The 18,534-nt window shown below is 39.7% G+C and overlaps 1 protein-coding gene across 1 annotated transcript in view; it reads left to right on the top strand.

The window, feature by feature from the left end:
• Positions 1-18,534, top strand: part of LOC134654361 (dorsal root ganglia homeobox protein) — a 114,908-nt gene that overhangs the window by 31,297 nt on the left and 65,077 nt on the right. Inside the window, exons 4-5 of the mRNA XM_063509825.1 lie at positions 8,503-8,594; positions 9,248-9,349. Coding sequence (XP_063365895.1) covers positions 8,503-8,594; positions 9,248-9,349 — 194 coding nt within the window. The remainder of the gene's footprint in view (positions 1-8,502; positions 8,595-9,247; positions 9,350-18,534) is intronic.

Raw genomic sequence — 18,534 nt, 5'->3', positions numbered from 1 at the left:
TAGGTTATTAAGGTCATCTTTAGAAAAAACAGAATTAAGTTAAATTTTAGTTTAATAGTATGATTTGTCAGTGTCAAAAGTGACGTTTCTGGTTGAAGAATCCAGATTAAATGCATAATATTTTATTACAATCAGAATATGCCTTTAGGTATGTTACTAATAATTCCTTCAGATTATTAACGACCGAGGTAGTAAAATGATTATACCAACCAGATCTTGACAGTAGAAAAAGGCGGCAAAATTTAAAAATGTTAGCGAGAAGTGAACGACCCATAGAAAATTTGAATTTCGCGCCTTTTTTACTGACAAGATTTGGTTGACCATCTATAGTTCATAACAATATACCACAAATAGGTTACCTACTTATAATAATAGGTAAATAGGTATATTAAATACGCACTCGATAAACTTATAACAAACTAAATTAAGGCCCGAGTGCGCTGCAAATTGAAATGAATAAACTTCTGAAACAAAAATATCCCATCATAATTATGTTCACAGATCACTTCCTACTAGACGAAGCAGTATAAGACAAGTCGAAATCACCAGTACCACACATTGGCCTATGAGAGCGAGCTTTAAACTTGCGTTCACGTTTTCTCTAACAGTTTATTATACTCGCGTATCTGGAGATGTTCACAAGAAGTTTAAGTTCCCATTTCGGAAATGGACAATTTCGTTTTTCATAAGAAAATGTCAGAAAATTTTGAAATTTTTCCATGTAGGTCATTTTGCAGTTTTGCCAAATTTTCGCTCGAACAGCAGTTATTTGACTATATGTATTTTACAAGTATAAATTCGCCTATATCGTCCCAAATCCCTACCTTCCTACTTATTTAAATGTGAAGTTAACTTTATACATCTGTAAACTCACATTTGTAGACGGGTCTAACGCGAAATTTATTCAATTACCTTATTTACCTTTATTTATACATCTGTCTGTTACACCTTATCCATCATCATCATCATCATCATTTCATGCAGAGCAGAGCAGAAGCTAGTGCTTTAAAAAGCGGTGTCTACCGGTGGTAGTCTGTATAACCATATTACTTCATACAGTGCCACCGTATACGCTTTTATTCGCGTTGACCGCACGTGATTGATGCTATATTAATATCTTCAATTTAACGCCATATCCAATTAGCATTTTATAACGCTCAGTTATGTGCAAAAGCGAGTGTTCTCGGGATATAATATTAAAAAAAACTGACGCTTATTAATAAGGGCCGTAGGGCGATTCGAACTTATAATTTTGATATCAAAATGATATTGAAATAATGTCATTTTATTATCATTGGGTCGTGCGTCTCGCTCACGCCAATATATGTACGAACAAGAACAAGCGAAATGCAGCATTTATAGGCAGACAAAAGAATCGAGATAGCATGAGATTTTTTTCTAGTAATACATTAACAATAAATAATCGTTTTTGAAATATTTTTTATACAAAGCTTTCAATTCAGTGCGTTTCATACAAATAACGACAAAAAATCCATGTCCATTAATGACAAAAAATTGTACGCCTCACGGCACAACACAGTGATACAACAGTAATATTATATCAATCAATCAATCAATCAATTTATTTTGCTATAATAAGGGTTGGTTTACAGGTGTTATTACAATGTTATGTACATTCCTTAATTAGCCATATTCTATAGCATGCAAAATATTCACAATTATTTACATATATACAAATTCATTGAAAATTGACTAAATAACTAAATAATATTATATACCTAAATAATAAATATTTCTAACATTACATTACAAAATTTATAATTTACATTTTATTTTATTTTATTTAAGCCTTTATATTACTATAGCAAAAAATCATTCAATTTATAGAATCTGCGTTCTAAAAGCCACTCCCGTATTTTTTTATTAAATTGGCTATCGGGCACTTCTTTGAGCTCTTGTGGTATTTTATTATAAATGTTTACACACATCACCGTACAATTTCTCAATAAGATCTGTAGGTACTTATGTACTATTCATACCTGTGTTGGACAAATAAACGATTTTGTATTTTGTATTTTTTTTGTATTTTAAAATAAAAATGCATTTATTTCATTACTTTTTTACAGCTGTACTTTGTTATAAGGAGAACCATAAAGTCAGAAAGATCAACCCTACATTGAAGAAAAAACTGATTTTATTTCATTTTCATCACGCCAGTTCCAAAGTCAATTAAGCATGAATTAAGCAAAAGTTCATATTCCCGGGTGTCCCCACTGCAAGCCCGGACACTCCGGACAGAAGCCGGGGTAATGGCGCGGGCGTCCGGTCTTTTCACGACGTGACGTAGGGTGACTCTAGCTTTTATTGCGTTTATGGTAATTTGGGTTTGTGATGGATTTTCTACATTATTAATAAAGAAAGAAAATAAAAGACTGTAGAGCGGGGAGCGGGGACGAAGACGAAAAGCCGACGTTAGGTACTTAGCGCGTGTATTAGGTAACTTAGGGCTATTACAATACTGTTAGAATTTACTTGTCGAGCAAGACCTAACTAGGTAGGCGCGAGCTAGACTAGTAAGTTTTACTACGGAACAGACACTAGGATACTTCAACAGAGGTGAAGGTATATAGCGTGCAGTACCGAAGTCCCTACTTGCATTTCTCAAATAATCCTCGGCCGTGGTCCGAGGGTCATGATTCTACGTTGAACAAACGATAGCGCGAACTAACTCGACCACTGCGCCATCTATCGGTAGGCGGGTGGAGTTGTATCGGTGCAGCGGCTGCGCTGCACCGCGAGTTGTGTGCATCACGGTACCCGTAGCGACATCTGTTGACGTGTGGTGGTAATGGTGTTACAACTCTCCCCCTATGTCCATGCAGTCGACCCGACAAGTGTGACATTAATCTTAAAGTCTAGGTTTAGTGCGCGGTCTACCGCGGGGTCTCGCCACTGCTGCAGTGGCATCTTTCTTGCCGGAGGATTGTTTTCTTGGCCGTCCTCTTTTCCTGATCGGTAATGACGGCTCAGGGACAGTTGTGTCTTCAGATCGGTATCTTGTTAAGGCTGATGCATGATATACACCAACAGGGGTTTTCGAATCCGTGCTTGCGACTTCAAATGAACTGGCACCATGTCGTCGTACTATAGCATACGGTCCATCACGACGTGGGGCTAGCTTAGAGCTAAACCCTTGACTAGATTTACTCAATACGTGAGTAGCGACCAACACCAAGTCGCCGGGTTTGTAATCAGGACATGCTTGTCGTTTCTGATCCACATACTCCTTCCTCTTCTCTTCCTTCTCTTCCTGTACTTCTCGAGCTCTGGCTAAGGTATCAGCCATCAAGAGTAAACGGGGGGTCAGCTCTTTAACGAAATTATCATTCCTCACTATCTCTCTGAGATCATGTTGCACGTCATCTGGTGTCCTAAGCTCGCGTCCGAATGTCAGATACGCTGGGGTCTGACCGGTTGAGCATGACGTTGCCGTATTCATTGCGAAACGAATGCTGGGCAGTTTATCTGCCCACGTCGCATGATTGTCCTCTACCAGAATAGCCAACTGTGTCTTTAGGTCTCTGTTCCTTCGTTCGACCGGGTTGGTTTCAGGATGATATACCGGCGTGAAGCCATGTTGAATGTTAAGGCAGTAGGTCAATTGTTGCATAACACTGCTCACGAACTGTGTGCCGTTATCGCTGATGAACCGGCGAGGTGTACCATATCTCAATATGATCTCTTCAAGCAGTATTCTGGCACACTCTTCTGATGTGGCTCGCTCAAGTGCAAATAATTCAACCCAACGCGTAGCAATATCCTCGATTATGAAGATCCAGTTGTGATTGCCAACGGTTCGGGGTAGGGGTCCGAACAAGTCGAATGCTACTACTTCAAAGCGTTGGTTTTGCGCTGTGGTCTGAAGCAATCCAGCAGGCTTCTGATTGGAGCACTTGTAGCGCTGACATTGCAGACAATAGCGGACATAGGTTTCTATGTGCTTCCTCATTCCTTTCCAAAAGTAACGCTTTGCTATGCGTTCGAAGGTTTTGTCTGCCCCATAGTGTCCAGCGGTTGCCTCATTATGATAGGCAACAAGAATATTTTCTTGTTCTTGTTTGGGAATGACCAGTTGACTGGATTCCCTGTCTGAGTCTGGTCCATAGCGATACAACAAGCCATTGTTTATATGATAACCTTTTCTACTCCAGTATCTAGCCTTCTCTTCGTCTGTGCTTTCCAAGCACTGTACTATTTTAACAATATCTTCGTCCTTGTGTTGTTCTTCTCTTATAACTTCCTTGCTCTTTGCAGGCATGTCAACAACTACGGTACAAACCCCACAGTCTTCTTCTGTTGCAGATTCGCAGCTAGGACGGGACAGAGAGTCGGCGACTACATTTGTTTTGCCGGAGATGTATTTTATATTGAGGTCATATGGCTGCAGTAGGAGAGCCCATCGGGCCAATCGACCAGTTGGTGATTTTAATGACATGAGCCATCGCAGGGCTTGATGATCGGTCAAAATGGTAATCTTAGCACCTTCAATGTAGCCTCGGAATTTGGAGACGGCCCACACAACGCCCAGAGCTTCACGTTCAGTCGTAGAATAATTGCGCTCGGCCTTGGTCAGGAGTCTGCTAGCATATTCGACGGGGTGTTCTGTCTCCCCCTCCCCCTGGACCAGAACCGCACCGAGGGCATAGCTACTGGCATCAGTCTTAATGGTATACGGCTTAGTATGATCAGCTTGGGCCAGTACTGGAGAAGAAGCTAAAGACTCACGAAGTTTGGTGAAAGCGTTTATTTGGTCTTCTTCCCATTTCCAAGTGGCATTCTTCTTGGTCAGGCGCGTAAGCGGTTCTGCGACTCCTGCGAAATTGGGTATGAATCGTCTATACCAAGAGCACATCTGGACAAATGACAGCAGGTGCTTAAGATTTCGCGGAGGCAGTGTATCTAGTATAGCGCTGACTTTATCTGGGTCAGGCTGCAGGCCATCAGCGGTGATATAGTGTCCCAGATATTTAACCTTTTGGCAGCAAAAGTTGCACTTTGCTCTGTTTGCTGTCAAGTTGAACTCCTTGAGTTTGTTGAAAACGTCCTGTAGATCCTTCACGTGGTCATCAAAAGTAGGCGACATAACAATCAAGTCATCTAGATATACCATGAGCTTGATATGGCTGAGCGATATGCGGAATCGATCCATCATTCGTTGGAACGTGGCCGGAGCGTTGCGTAACCCAAAAGGCATTCTCCGGAAGCGGTACATTCCGAACGGGCACACAAAACTTGTTTTGTCCCGGTGGTCCTCCTTAACACTTATCTGCCAATATCCGGCGCGGAGATCTATGGTACTCATATAAGGCGTCGGCTTAGCATTGTGAAGCAAGTCGTCAATCCTTGGCATAGGGTATGCATCAGGCGTCGTGATCGCATTGAGTTGACGATAATCCACGCATACCCTTGTGCTTCCGTCTTTCTTGGGAACCAATACTACAGGAGCGGCCCATGGGGATGAGCATGGTTCGATCACCTTTTCTGCTAGCATCTTAGATACTTCCTTTTTAAGGATCTCAGTCTTCATTGGTGATAGACGGTACGGTGGTACAGAAATGGGCTTGTGCACACCCGTCTCGATCACATGTTCGAAGCCTTTTACCGGTTCTCCATTAGGTGTGAAAACGTCTTGATTTCTATCCAAGAAATCATCCAGCACCGTGACATCGATCGATGAGATCGATGTTGATGGAAAAAGCGAGTCATCAATACCATCCAGGTCACATTCTTCATCGTAATTCTGAAGGTTAACTATCGCATCTTCATATAAGGCGTTCAGTATAGGGGAGTAATTCTCAGGAATCTCAGGATATTCAAGATGAGGCCTCTTCTTGGGAGGTGACGGAGCATCTATCCTGATGAGTGGACCGTATGCGCGAGCCGTGTTGCTTCCTTCTGGTAGTGACGGTGACAGATAAAGGTCAGGGGTTATGGCAGCGACCGCAGTTTTATTGCCATAATTAATAAAACTCTCTGGATAGAGCTCGAATACCTGGGTAGGATCATCCAGGAAGTGCCAAGTGCTTTGTGCCATGCTAATCTCGATGAGAGCATCCTGAAGAAAACCCACTCCCAGTAACGTTTTGTTTCGCCGAGACTCAGGAAAAACCAGGAGGGTCGTGACCACTGTACGGCCATTAATTGTGACTGGCGCTTGGGTGACCAGTATCATCTGACGTTTGGGATCACCGTCAGCTAACGTCACCCCGATCCCATATTCTCTGAATGGGAATCCCTTTTTCTTCAGCTCGCAGTATAGAGAGTAAGAGGCGACGCTTGATTTGGCGCAGGTGTCCAAAAATACTGCACCAACTACTCCACTGATCTCGACGAAAACAACTGGGCGATCCCTCGCGTCGATTACTGCGTCTACAGAGCAGAACCCGATCTCCGGTAGAGGCCGCTGATTCTTGTTCGCGTGACATGTTGGGCAGTTGGTTCTCACCACACCAGGGGTACCGCAGCCATAGCAACTGAACTTAGCTGCCGATGGTGATGGAGCTTGGGTCACCGCCTCAGAGGTAGAACCTTCAGCCTTTTCCTTCTGCTCGGTAGCTCGGCGTAGTTTCCTGCACTCTTCTGCCGAGTGTCCGAAATTGCGGCAGTACCTGCATTTGGTTTTCTTACAATCTGGTTTGCTTCCAATGCGGGTCTCTTGTTTGCTGTCGCTTGACTTCGTCACGCTTGGTTTTGTTACACTCTGTCCAGCAACGGCGTTCTTTTCATTAATAACGTGCTCCGCCGCCTTTGCCGCTTTTGCCAGTTCCTTGAAATCCTTTATGTCCGCGCGTGGAACCTTATCTCGGATGTCTAGACGCAGCAAGCCGTAGATCAGATCTAGTTGCTGGATCTCACTGTGACCTGGGCTAGGGAGCTGAGAGAACAGCATCCGCTTACGCCTGACAAAATCATCAGTTGTAGTCCCTTTGGCTTGCTTTTCCTGCGTTATGTCCAGGTATATTTGGTAGGGTTCGCGGGCAGGCGCAAAGTATTCCCGAAGTCGAGCTTCAAAATCGGACCACGTAGTTACATCATTCTTCACGCCTAACCACCAAACTCCTGCTTCCCCTTTTAGTATAATAGGGAGTTCGCTTAATGCAGTTACATCGCCGATATCCGCCGATCGTTTAAAAATGTTGATGGCCGACAGGAATGCTTCCACTACCTCGGCATCCTTTTCACCGCTAAACGAATATTTGCAGGTGATGAAGGAACCCCTGCTAGGTTGCGCTGCCACAGGTATTCTTTCTAGCAGCTGCGTAAATTGTTCCGGCGACAGCATCTTGGAGTGTGTCCTTTTAACGCTGGTAACACGTCCGTAGCGCGTAACAACAAAAGTTGGACTCTTCAACTTCGTAGGTTCGCCACTTTCGCTCATTAATATAGGTCGTCACGCGTAGCGTAGCTTGTAGTGCGACGATGATGCCACGAATGTCGTAGCACGCCGATGACGTCACGGACTCCGTAGCACGATGACGTAGCGAGTCTCGTAGCACCACGATGACGTCACGCAGACTGGCCTCACCGAGGGCGCCACTATAGAGCGGGGAGCGGGGACGAAGACGAAAAGCCGACGTTAGGTACTTAGCGCGTGTATTAGGTAACTTAGGGCTATTACAATACTGTTAGAATTTACTTGTCGAGCAAGACCTAACTAGGTAGGCGCGAGCTAGACTAGTAAGTTTTACTACGGAACAGACACCAGGATACTTCAACAGAGGTGAAGGTATATAGCGTGCAGTACCGAAGTCCCTACTTGCATTTCTCAAATAATCCTCGGCCGTGGTCCGAGGGTCATGATTCTACGTTGAACAAACGATAGCGCGAACTAACTCGACCACTGCGCCATCTATCGGTAGGCGGGTGGAGTTGTATCGGTGCAGCGGCTGCGCTGCACCGCGAGTTGTGTGCATCACGGTACCCGTAGCGACATCTGTTGACGTGTGGTGGTAATGGTGTTACAAGACCGCATTTATTTTATTTTACAATTTGAGTCAGGCAACAAGGCCCATATTACATGTTACCTTATCTTTGGGACGAAGCATATATATATAGATGTTGCTGACTCGTATTTGGAGCCATCGGACGAAGACTGCGTTGCGGATTTAGAGACACGTATTACGTAAATGGTGTAGGTATTTCAATTTAATAAAGTATTTATAATTTAACACAGGCTTTTTTATTTTATTTTATTTATTTATAATTTGTCACAATTTGACTAACATACGAGGGGCGCCGGGCATCTAAAAAGTACGCGTCCTTATTAAAAAAATTAAAGAGAGTTTTAAAGTAAATTAGTAATGGCGGCAATATTTTAACTGCCACAAAGAGGTGGGGAAAAAGGGAGCATAGTTTTTTTTCTTTTTTCTTCTAGCTTAGGCCGCGAATATTTCAGCCTCCCCTCGTAAATATATATATATTTCATAATATGCTTCATCTGACAGTCATAGGGTTAAGTACTGACGAATGGTGTTGTTTCAGACACGAGTTACTCGTACCACCCGGCGATACACGATGACACGTTCGTGCGGCGGAAACAACGGCGGAACAGGACCACCTTTACGCTTCAGCAGGTAACAAACACCTAATATATCAACCTCAAATAAGGCTGCCGTTCCACTGAGAAGATGATACGGGATGCGACGTGCGGGATTCAACCAACAGCATTAGGTATTACACAACATCATTAAACCTTTAAAAATATGCATAATTTATAATTCTCTTGATTTCTCAAGCACACAGTTGTGTCTTGTGTCCTAAATCTTTATACCTACCTCAAAATTATTTTCGTTGTCTTGTTTCTGACCGAGCGGTCAGAAATAAGACAACGAACGGTGGTGGTGGACTAAAATAGAAGTGGGACAGAGTTGTCACGCTTCTACTTTAATCTTATATAAAAAAAGAGCGCTATTGCATGTTTTACTATCTGTACATTATAATTCTCTTAATAAAAATTAAAAACTAAATTTCACCCCTTACAAATACATAGCTCTACTCCGTCACATTTTTGGGGACAAAGAACAAGACAGCGAAAAGAATTTTGACCCATTATATGTAGTTGAAGTATTTTAAGAAAGGGCCACCAAGTAACAACCCCCTGTAACCCCCACCCCACACCATTGTACACCTTGTAAACCCATATTCAGCAAATAAATAAATACAAATACCCCCTTTGTAAATATTCTATACTACTACATAGTAACCGTACAGTTTGTGTTTGATATAGTTGGAGGAGCTGGAGACGGCGTTTGCGCAGACGCACTACCCTGACGTGTTCACGAGGGAAGACCTCGCGCTCAAGATCAACCTCACGGAAGCCCGAGTGCAGGTCAGTCAGCTATACACATGGACCTTAAAAAACAAAAAACTTAAACGTCGCCAACACAAAACTGTAAAAAAATACAAAATACAAAAATCGTTTATTTGTCCAACACAGGTATGAATAGTACATAAGTACAGATCTTATAATATTACTGTTGTATCACTATGTTGTGCCGTGAGGCGTACAATTTTTTGTCATTAATGGACTGTGACTATATACATGTTGTGGTGCACAGTCACCATTAATTATAGTCTAACAAAAATTCGCTTACACTATAATATGTTTTGTCAACTAAATATTTAAACACTTTACTTTTAAAACTTGTCATATCTTCTAAATTTCTTAATTCATTCGGAATTTAACACCGATTTTTTTTGTGTGACTCCGTATCACGCCGATTTTTCTCGCATTTACGAGCGCACGCTCACATTCACAACTTAAGAGTGGGCTCACGCAAAATTGTAGTTTTTATGTTGATTTTTTTAAGTTTTGATAGATAAAAGATTTTTATCGTGACGATCACAAAACATGGACATGTACAGACAACAACAACAGCAAGAAAAGAAGAAATCAATAAGTGTTCATCACGAAATGGACCCAACTCAGCATAAATGCTAGGTATAAAAGCCAGCGCTGGTCTTCCGTAGGGCCCATTCGGTGATGCCACGACATAAAGTTACATATTAATACACTACAAAGAAACACAAAAGGAATAATTAAGAAAATAGAGAATACAAAAAAAGGAAATCAAGGGAAAATGCCATAAAAAAAATCACACGGATCCTAAGGAAAGGTTAAAACCTTGAATTTGTTAAGTTTATTGAAATATTTCATTATAAGTACAACTCCTTAAAATACACCTATACCAAAATTGGCTAACCAAGACATCATAAATGTAATGTGATTACTTATTGTATACAAAATTGAGGCTCATGCAAGTTTAAGTAAGGTGCACACTGGCCATAAACCGGTGAAATACGAGCGTTACGTATCTTGAGCGTAGCTTGAGGAGTTTATTGCATGTGGGGATGATTGTATATATGTATATGCACCTTTAGAGTCACAGATACGTTAACTTTTGGAGGTAACTGTGCTATTTTGTACGTATTTATGCAATATTCCTTGAGGCCGATTCTGATTTTCGTTAAGGTTTTGATCGTGTTATTGAAAAATTAAAATTAAAATTTGTTTATTCCCTTATTAAACTTAATCTACAAATTGCCATCAGTGGCTAGGACTTCCTTTTAGGTGAATGAACCTGATGTATCAAGATGCATCGCTCCTCCATAACTAACAGTCTTGTTATTTTAGGAAATATTCTACACATGAAATACAAGTAACTTATTTTAATTTTAAAACTACTTATACCTAATATTATTTTTTGAAGTGAAAACTTCTTTAGCAGCGCTGTGCACTTTTTGAGGTGGGGAAAAAAATGTTAAACTCGAGACAGCGTAAGACGATCACGTGACCGTAAGATTTAGATGGCCACTCATTTAGATGGCATTTAAATCAATAAAGAAAAACTCAATGACATTACATGAAAAACTGTTACATGTAATGTCATTGAGTTTTTCTTTATTGATTTAAATACCATCTAGTGAGTTTCGCTCTAACTGGTATTAATATAACTCGAGTACTAACAGTGATGTGCTTAGGGGTTTCAAGTAATTAACGCTAACGCTAGATGACGTTAACCTCAATTATAAATAGTGCATTTTGCACTAGTCATTGAGTTTTCACTTCTGCCGGCACTCCCTGAGTGCAACCCGTTGTTTTTTTTAAACAATGTTTTAGGTATTTATGCTATTAAATAGTGTTATTATAAGTACCTACGTCCTTAACGATAGTTCACGGTGATCAATGCGTATGAAATGTAAAACAAGTTATCATAATCAGATCTTGTAGAAAGATCGTATCAAAGTAAGATCAAAATCGTAACAAGTTGTTAAATCTAAATCGGTTCCTGGGCTCTGGAGCCGTAACCACAGAACATATTAAAGAGGTTAGAATGGCTATCGCGCGCAGTTAGTATCGGAACCGGTCTCGCCGGTGTCTCCACATTTACTAACACTCACGCAACGGTAGTAAAAACTTGTGTGCGTGGTGAATGGATACGCCTCCTTTAGACAGATTTGATGTCTGGCTTTTTAATCTGAAGGTTATTGTGGCGCAAAAGGCATGTTTACGTTTTTCGGACAGCGCGGGCGAGTATTAGCATGCGAGCGTTTGCTCATAACCGGCGGCGACACGTACCCTGCTCGCATCGCCATTCTACTTGTTCTGTGGCCGTAACTAAACTCAACTAAACTGTGCTACGCTGTCCTCATAGTGCTACGTCGTAGCCACAGACCTAGAATCCGCTCGCGCTTGACAGACAGCTTAAGTGTGCGAAAGGGAAGCCATCACGTATATGAACATCCCATGAGTGCGAAAGAGTCGGACTACCAATGAGAAAACGTAACCACTTTTAAGTTTGACGACGGCCGCTGACGGCCAAGAGCGTATCCCGGTAATTTTCAAATTGAAAAATATACACGGATTAGGACGAAAAGTATTAAATAAAGTAATTCACTGAAGATGGTGTCTTGTAGTGTGCTGGGTTGCAGTGTCACAGGGCCAAATAATCCAAGCAAATACTCATTTCAGAGGATTTATTATATTCCGAGCGAAATTTTCATAACGATATTTTGTCAAATTAGCAGCGTAAAAAGTGTAAGAAGCCGGTTTATACAGTTCATTATAAGTTTTTCTTCCTTTGTGTGCTAATATTTTATCATATTAGGCTATAATTTAAAATATTTTGTGTAAAAACATAATCTGTTACTTTACGCTAGGGCTTGACAAAATGTTCATATGACGGTATCGATAACTTGTCGGTATATCAATAGCTATGTAATTATTTCTTTACAAGACATCATTAAGATATTAGCTTTTATAACCGACTTGAAATAATAACGAATGTTATACCTTTTCGAACGTGCTCATGTTTAGCAATAAATTTAAACTTCACTTTCCAACACAGTAAGAGTTACATTAAGATAAATCTGCAAGGATTTTGATAGCACACGCAGTGCAAGTGTTATTTAGGGGAAACTGGGGAGGGTTGATCACCCCTTTTGTTTTTAGCATACATTTTCTTAACTATTTGTAGTATTGAAAAACTTTATAGACCATACGATTCAGAATTTATCTCTTCATTAATAGTTTGAATTAGAACAGATTTGTGCAATAAATTAGACCATTATTTAATGAAAACCCATACTGTTGACTTTTACCATGTGTCCCTTATGTAAGGGAGACTTGTTTACCCCTGGTCGGGAGCCTTGATCCTAGGGGGATCAAGTGACCCTGGTTCTTGGGACACATGGTAAACAGATTTTTACCATGTCTCCCCATACCAGATTCTCATTGATTATATAACTAGGATCGCTATTAGCAATGCATCTATAATTTGTAAAATACACAGCAAACATATATATATTGCATCTTCCATGCTTTGAAGTTGTATTTCCGGTAATCAGATGTCTAAGCCGAAGGGATCAAGTCTTCCAGATTTGGGGACACTTGGTAAAAAGATTTTAAGCGGCAATGTCATATTTCGAGGGTAGTATCTACATTAATTTATTCACTTTATCTACAGAAAATTAATATATGAAGATATCTAACACATATTAATCCATAATCTTATACTTTTAAAAAACAATGTAATCGTATTATCCATAAAACAACATAAAATAGGGAATCAATTTTTGAACCAAAAAAAAAGTTAAAAAAAAAACAAAAATCTTATATTAACATAAAATTTCTTGTAACAAGCTAAATTTTTAAAAGTTATTATGAAGGTATTTTTAGCGTCAGATACCTACAGCAATTTTAATTTTTTTACCCATCTCTGGTCGTTATTGTTTACTATAATAAATAAGTTTAGAAATTTACTGCTCACGTTTCGAGGACGGTGTTTGAGCTGCATAATCCTAAAATCCTTTCTATGGACCGTCGGTTCTATAGTACATAAGGTCGGAAAGCCATTGAAATAGCATTTCATCCATAAAAACAAATATCGCCGGTTGAAAACCAAATATCGTTATAAGTGTTGTTTGTCGACCGAGTAACATCCCCTGTGTGTAAAACGTTTAACTTGATAAACAAGACCAAGTGCGGGTAGTTCGTAAAATGTTGATGTCAACTTTAGTTAGTCTTTTCAAAGGCCACGGGGATAATTCCGTTTTCGGAGTTCGGAGTCGGTTGTATAATTAAAAACTGAATTATACGCCATTAAATCCCGTTTTAATAAACAATAATCAGTCAAAAACCTTGAAAGTTTAAATCAGTGTTTCTCTGGTCGTACTTTTGCGGCATGATTTACTAAAGAAAAGAAAATATTTATGATAGCTCTATGAATCATTTTGTAAGTAAATTTATTACAATGTATATACTTGATCGCTTTGGGGGTGACATGATCCCCACCATATCTCCCCTGAAGAAAAAGACAAAGTCTCCCCATACATAGTAAGATTATAAAACGTGCCGTACTCGAAACGTGTGTTCGCGTATATCAATGTAATCCAAGTTAATCATCACTTCAATAAACAACAAATAAAATATGCACACTCACTAACATCATTTCCATCTCATATTATAAAATAAATCCAGTTAAAGCTTACCGAAAATTTAATATAGTACGCAGAAAATCTTTCACCGTCCGCCATTTTTGAACCACTGACTTTTCCGATACAGTGCCATGACAGAACGTGAAGTTAGGAACGAATGAATGAGTGTTACCAGTGCAAAAAAATGTATCTCGTTTGGTTTGATTAAAAATTAAGTTTACCAAGTGTCCCCTAGGGATCGACCCTCCCCACCCTCACCTATACGTCTTAATGTCGTAGAATTTTTACGTTTAAAATAACACATTTGAAAAAGTAGTCGATAAAGCAATCAAACATCGACAGATTATTAATATGTTGTAACTTGACATCACTATTTTTGATCTCACATAGACAATTTACGCACACACTTGCATTTCATTTTTGGTCACACTTTTGAAGATTGACAGTTGTTCTTGTTCATCTAATTCTATGGTCGTAGCATAACAAAGTTCGTGTGTAGCAAAATCTCAGCATCCCAGTATCAATAAACAAGTGTCCAAAGTGACGTTTTTGTTTGAAGAAATGTCACTTTTGACACTTGTTTGACACTGACATATCCGATCCATATCTTTTCAATGGGTCTCTATTGTTTCCCAAATATAGTCTGTCAAGCCGGATATGTCAGTAGCAATGTAAAGCAAACTAAAGTATGGTATCCCTAGGAAACTAACAAAAAGCAGCAATGTACATCGAACATTGATGAAATGTAAACAAAACAGTTCCACAGATAAGATATAAATGACACGCGATTTTCGAATAATTCAAACGTAGTGTTGCTAACCCGCGATTTTTCAAATCTGCCGCCTTTTTCTACTGACAAGATTTGCTTGAACGAGTATAGTTTTAAGCCATAATGTGTTGACTGCCCACATTTTCGTTAGTCATAATTCATTTGGTTCAGATGTCAGAAACGCGTCACTTTTCAGGATTGCCATAAAACAAACCTAACCTAACCTAACCTATCTATAGGATAACCTAACGAAAATCCTGAAATGTTAACGGTTTCAGTTTTATGACTAATGATAATATGACAAACAATACATTATGACTCAAAACTTTATGGGAAACAACGGGACCCCCTTTTGAATATCTAATATTTGACGTATCTTATTGTTCGAATACGGCTGTTTTAGTTAGGTACTAAGTGCGAGCGATATGCCTAATGACACGGCTCTCATATTCCATTCCACACGCGAACTAATCAGCGTGAGCGATCATTAGGATAATAATAACAAAATCAAAAGTTAAGTACCTAATAGAAAAGAACAAGTTTACTGCACTATACGTAACCTACCGTAAAATGGGGTGAGTAGGGTTCGCGGGGAGAGTTTGGTTATGAATGGGGAAAGAAGGGATGATGATGATGACCAGATATAGATTAATGTTACACATTAAAGAAAAATAATAGAGAACCCATGATTACAGGTAATTCATAATAAGATAACCAGAGCATAAATAAGTACCTATTCTCCGGTATAAAATTAAGATCTTACTGTCGATAAAATGATAATTTACCAAGTTAGCTACCTATTTCAAATAGATATCTAACTATAGGTACATTTGTCGTAGTAAACACTACATGTTTAATTAAAGTAATTCAATAGTACCTACGTAGCTTGTAACTTGTGCGTGCGTGAGCGCGTGTGGCAACCAACTGGCTTGCTTTTCTACCGTGAACGGAAACAGAATCGTAGGTATAAATCCGAGCTCGCGCGGAGAGTTCTATAGGCCTGCTACTACTACAAAAATAATGTATTCCAATGTAAAATGGACCTATTACTCATAATAAAAAAAAAATCGATCCAACAATCTTCCAAAATCACCTTTGTATGAAATCTCATCTCACCCCAATTACGAGGGACTACGGGGTGAAGTGGGATTTTCTGTTTATCGTCAAAGTTATGAAATGTAACTACCCAAAATAAAATAAAAACTAAAATACAAACGTAAAAATAAAATGTTATCGAGGTTTGGATGTTAGTTTTGACCCTACTCACCCCATTTTACGGTATACCGAATTCACCTAAAAACTAAGTTTTAATGAATTCAAGTAGTGCCAAAGTTTTTAGACTAAAAATATAATTATATTTTTTTAATGCCTCAATATAACTAGGGGCAAAGGCACTACTTGAATAAGAATTAAAAAGTGTAATAAATATGTTTTCGAACACTACTTGAATTGAGTTTTAATGAAACAAACATTATGCTAGCAAAGTTATCCAATAGCCACAACAGCATAGCTTTTATCCCCGATACGCAAACTTTCTAGTGGAATTCATTTTAGATTTTATTTCCGTTGCATTCGGAAGATATTGGTCGGTTAGTGTACGTTCGCCTGTGATAGGTATTTGCGTAATGGAATTGACGTGAAACTACCCAACATTCCATTTAGTAAATAGTGCCGTTCATATATGTAGAGTGCTTACCGGTAAGGCTATTAGATATTTTCTTGATGTTGTTATGGAAATATGGAATGTATCTGAATGTCTTTTGCCTAGCAAGTATAAATATTACTCCAAGTCGCGCATACATACAACTTTTAGGTATACTATATCGGATGAATTGAAACGTAATTATCAGTATTATCACCAACTAAGGGCCGATACAGACGGACAACCCGACTGTAATTTGTATGGGAACTGCACGCCTACTGCACGCCAACTGTAACGTCGGCGTGTAGTTCCCATACAAGTTGCAGTCGGGTTGCAGTCCGTATTTACCGGCCCTAACGATATAGAAAAAATTACATGAAAATATGATTTCTTAAGTTCTGCGCTTTTGTGCAGTATCTATTTAGGTAGGTACCTACTGTTAAGGTCATTAGATAATGGTTTGTACCATTTAGGTACCATATAAATACGTATAGACAGTTATCTTTATTTTACTACCGGTTACATGTCATACAATCAGGCTGATACAATAACGAGTTCCTAATAAACAACATAAGTGGATACTTATTATGTCGCAAAGACATCACACGACACGAAAACATATATATTCCGCCCAGCACCGAATCGACCCCGCATGTCGCTCGAAAAACATCTAGGTAAATTACGTCATTTGCATGCAATATTTGGGCACGCGCTGCGACTCGGTTTTAGGCAAATTGCTGTGAGCAACCGGGCGTGTTTTATTTATGCCCAAATAAAAATTGCCCAATTCCGTCGGCTGAGCACGAAACTGTTGGAATTTAGTGGCTCGCTGTCGCTCCGAGGCCTACGCGAATGGGTTTTATGGCCTAAACGGGAGTTCGGAAATCGGGGCAAAGTGTTTGGTTAACCCTTAATGGGCGGAGGGGTTCGGAAAGTAATTTTCGCGGATGTTATTTTTGTGGCGTTTTATGTCGAGGGTAATGTGATGTTCACGCGTTTAGAACGTTTATAGATGGGTAAGTAAGCCGTGGCTGTTCAAATGTATGTTTGATATTGAACAATTTAGCGCGCATAATGCATATACTTTGAAAAATACATTAAAGAAACTCTGCGATAAATGATGTACCTACAGTCAGCATCAGTACTAGCATATGAAACAAACGCACCAAAAGTATCTACCACCCTGGAATACTTTTATAAATAGAGATACGTATATCTTTATTATTCTACATATATTTAGAGACATATCTCATTCTGCTAAGCTATTACAGAATAATAGATTTTGACGCGTAGTTGACCTGGTGATCTGCTACTTTTGATGCTGACTGTACCTTCTTTACTGTATTACTTTATCGATTATGTTGCATTCCCTCATCCACGACCAATTTACTTATCCGACCAATACACTTATTAAAGTTTTCTCCCATCGATCAAAAACGATCCGTAATTCGCTCTCAAACTAAACTAGTCCATCCACAATTGACACAACTGACGGGCACGTAAGACCAATTTGGACACGTCGATCTCACAGATCCACTTCCATTAGTTAACTAGCATTGTCAAAAGCCACTCTGTTGGCAAAACCACCAAAACATTTGAGAATTGAACGCTGTACATGACCAATTCTATTAGATCTTTGGCTGGTCATTGGTATTGTTGTAGATGGGTTAGTCTGAAGGGGTCTGGTTCGTCTGGTGGTCTGTAACGCGTTTAAGTCGTTCATCTCGGAATGGTATTACGGTATGAGTCCCTTCGTCCCTTTCGCACCTTTCGGAACGTGTTACCGGGATTAGGGGTGTCGCCGAATGATTTGTGGCTTAGCGGACTTAGGATATTTATGACGGCGGAAATATTGACGGAAACTTGGCAATTCGACTATGTACGATTATTTTGTGCAGTTGGATATAGGTACTTGCTTAGGGTTCAACTTCTTTACCCAGCGAGCTACCCACATTTGTCACCGTGCATGACTTTTCCTGCCAGATATGCAGTCGCGGCTGTTCTTGAATTGGACTTACAAGTCATTTGACGGAAGTACCGCACTCTTATTATAAGTACGAGTAGGTAAATCATAGTGTTGATGTTAAAGGCCAAGATGACGACGATCGTTAGTGTTTCTAACTTGCTGTCTATAGTCGGTCAAGCCGGTTTTGTCAGTGGAAAAAGG

The sequence above is a fragment of the Cydia amplana genome, chromosome 14 (genome assembly GCF_948474715.1).
Source record: "Cydia amplana chromosome 14, ilCydAmpl1.1, whole genome shotgun sequence".
NCBI lineage: Eukaryota > Metazoa > Arthropoda > Insecta > Lepidoptera > Tortricidae > Cydia > Cydia amplana.
The sequence above is the reverse complement of the archived record's forward strand: the minus strand, read 5'-3'. Positions and strand labels throughout refer to the sequence as shown.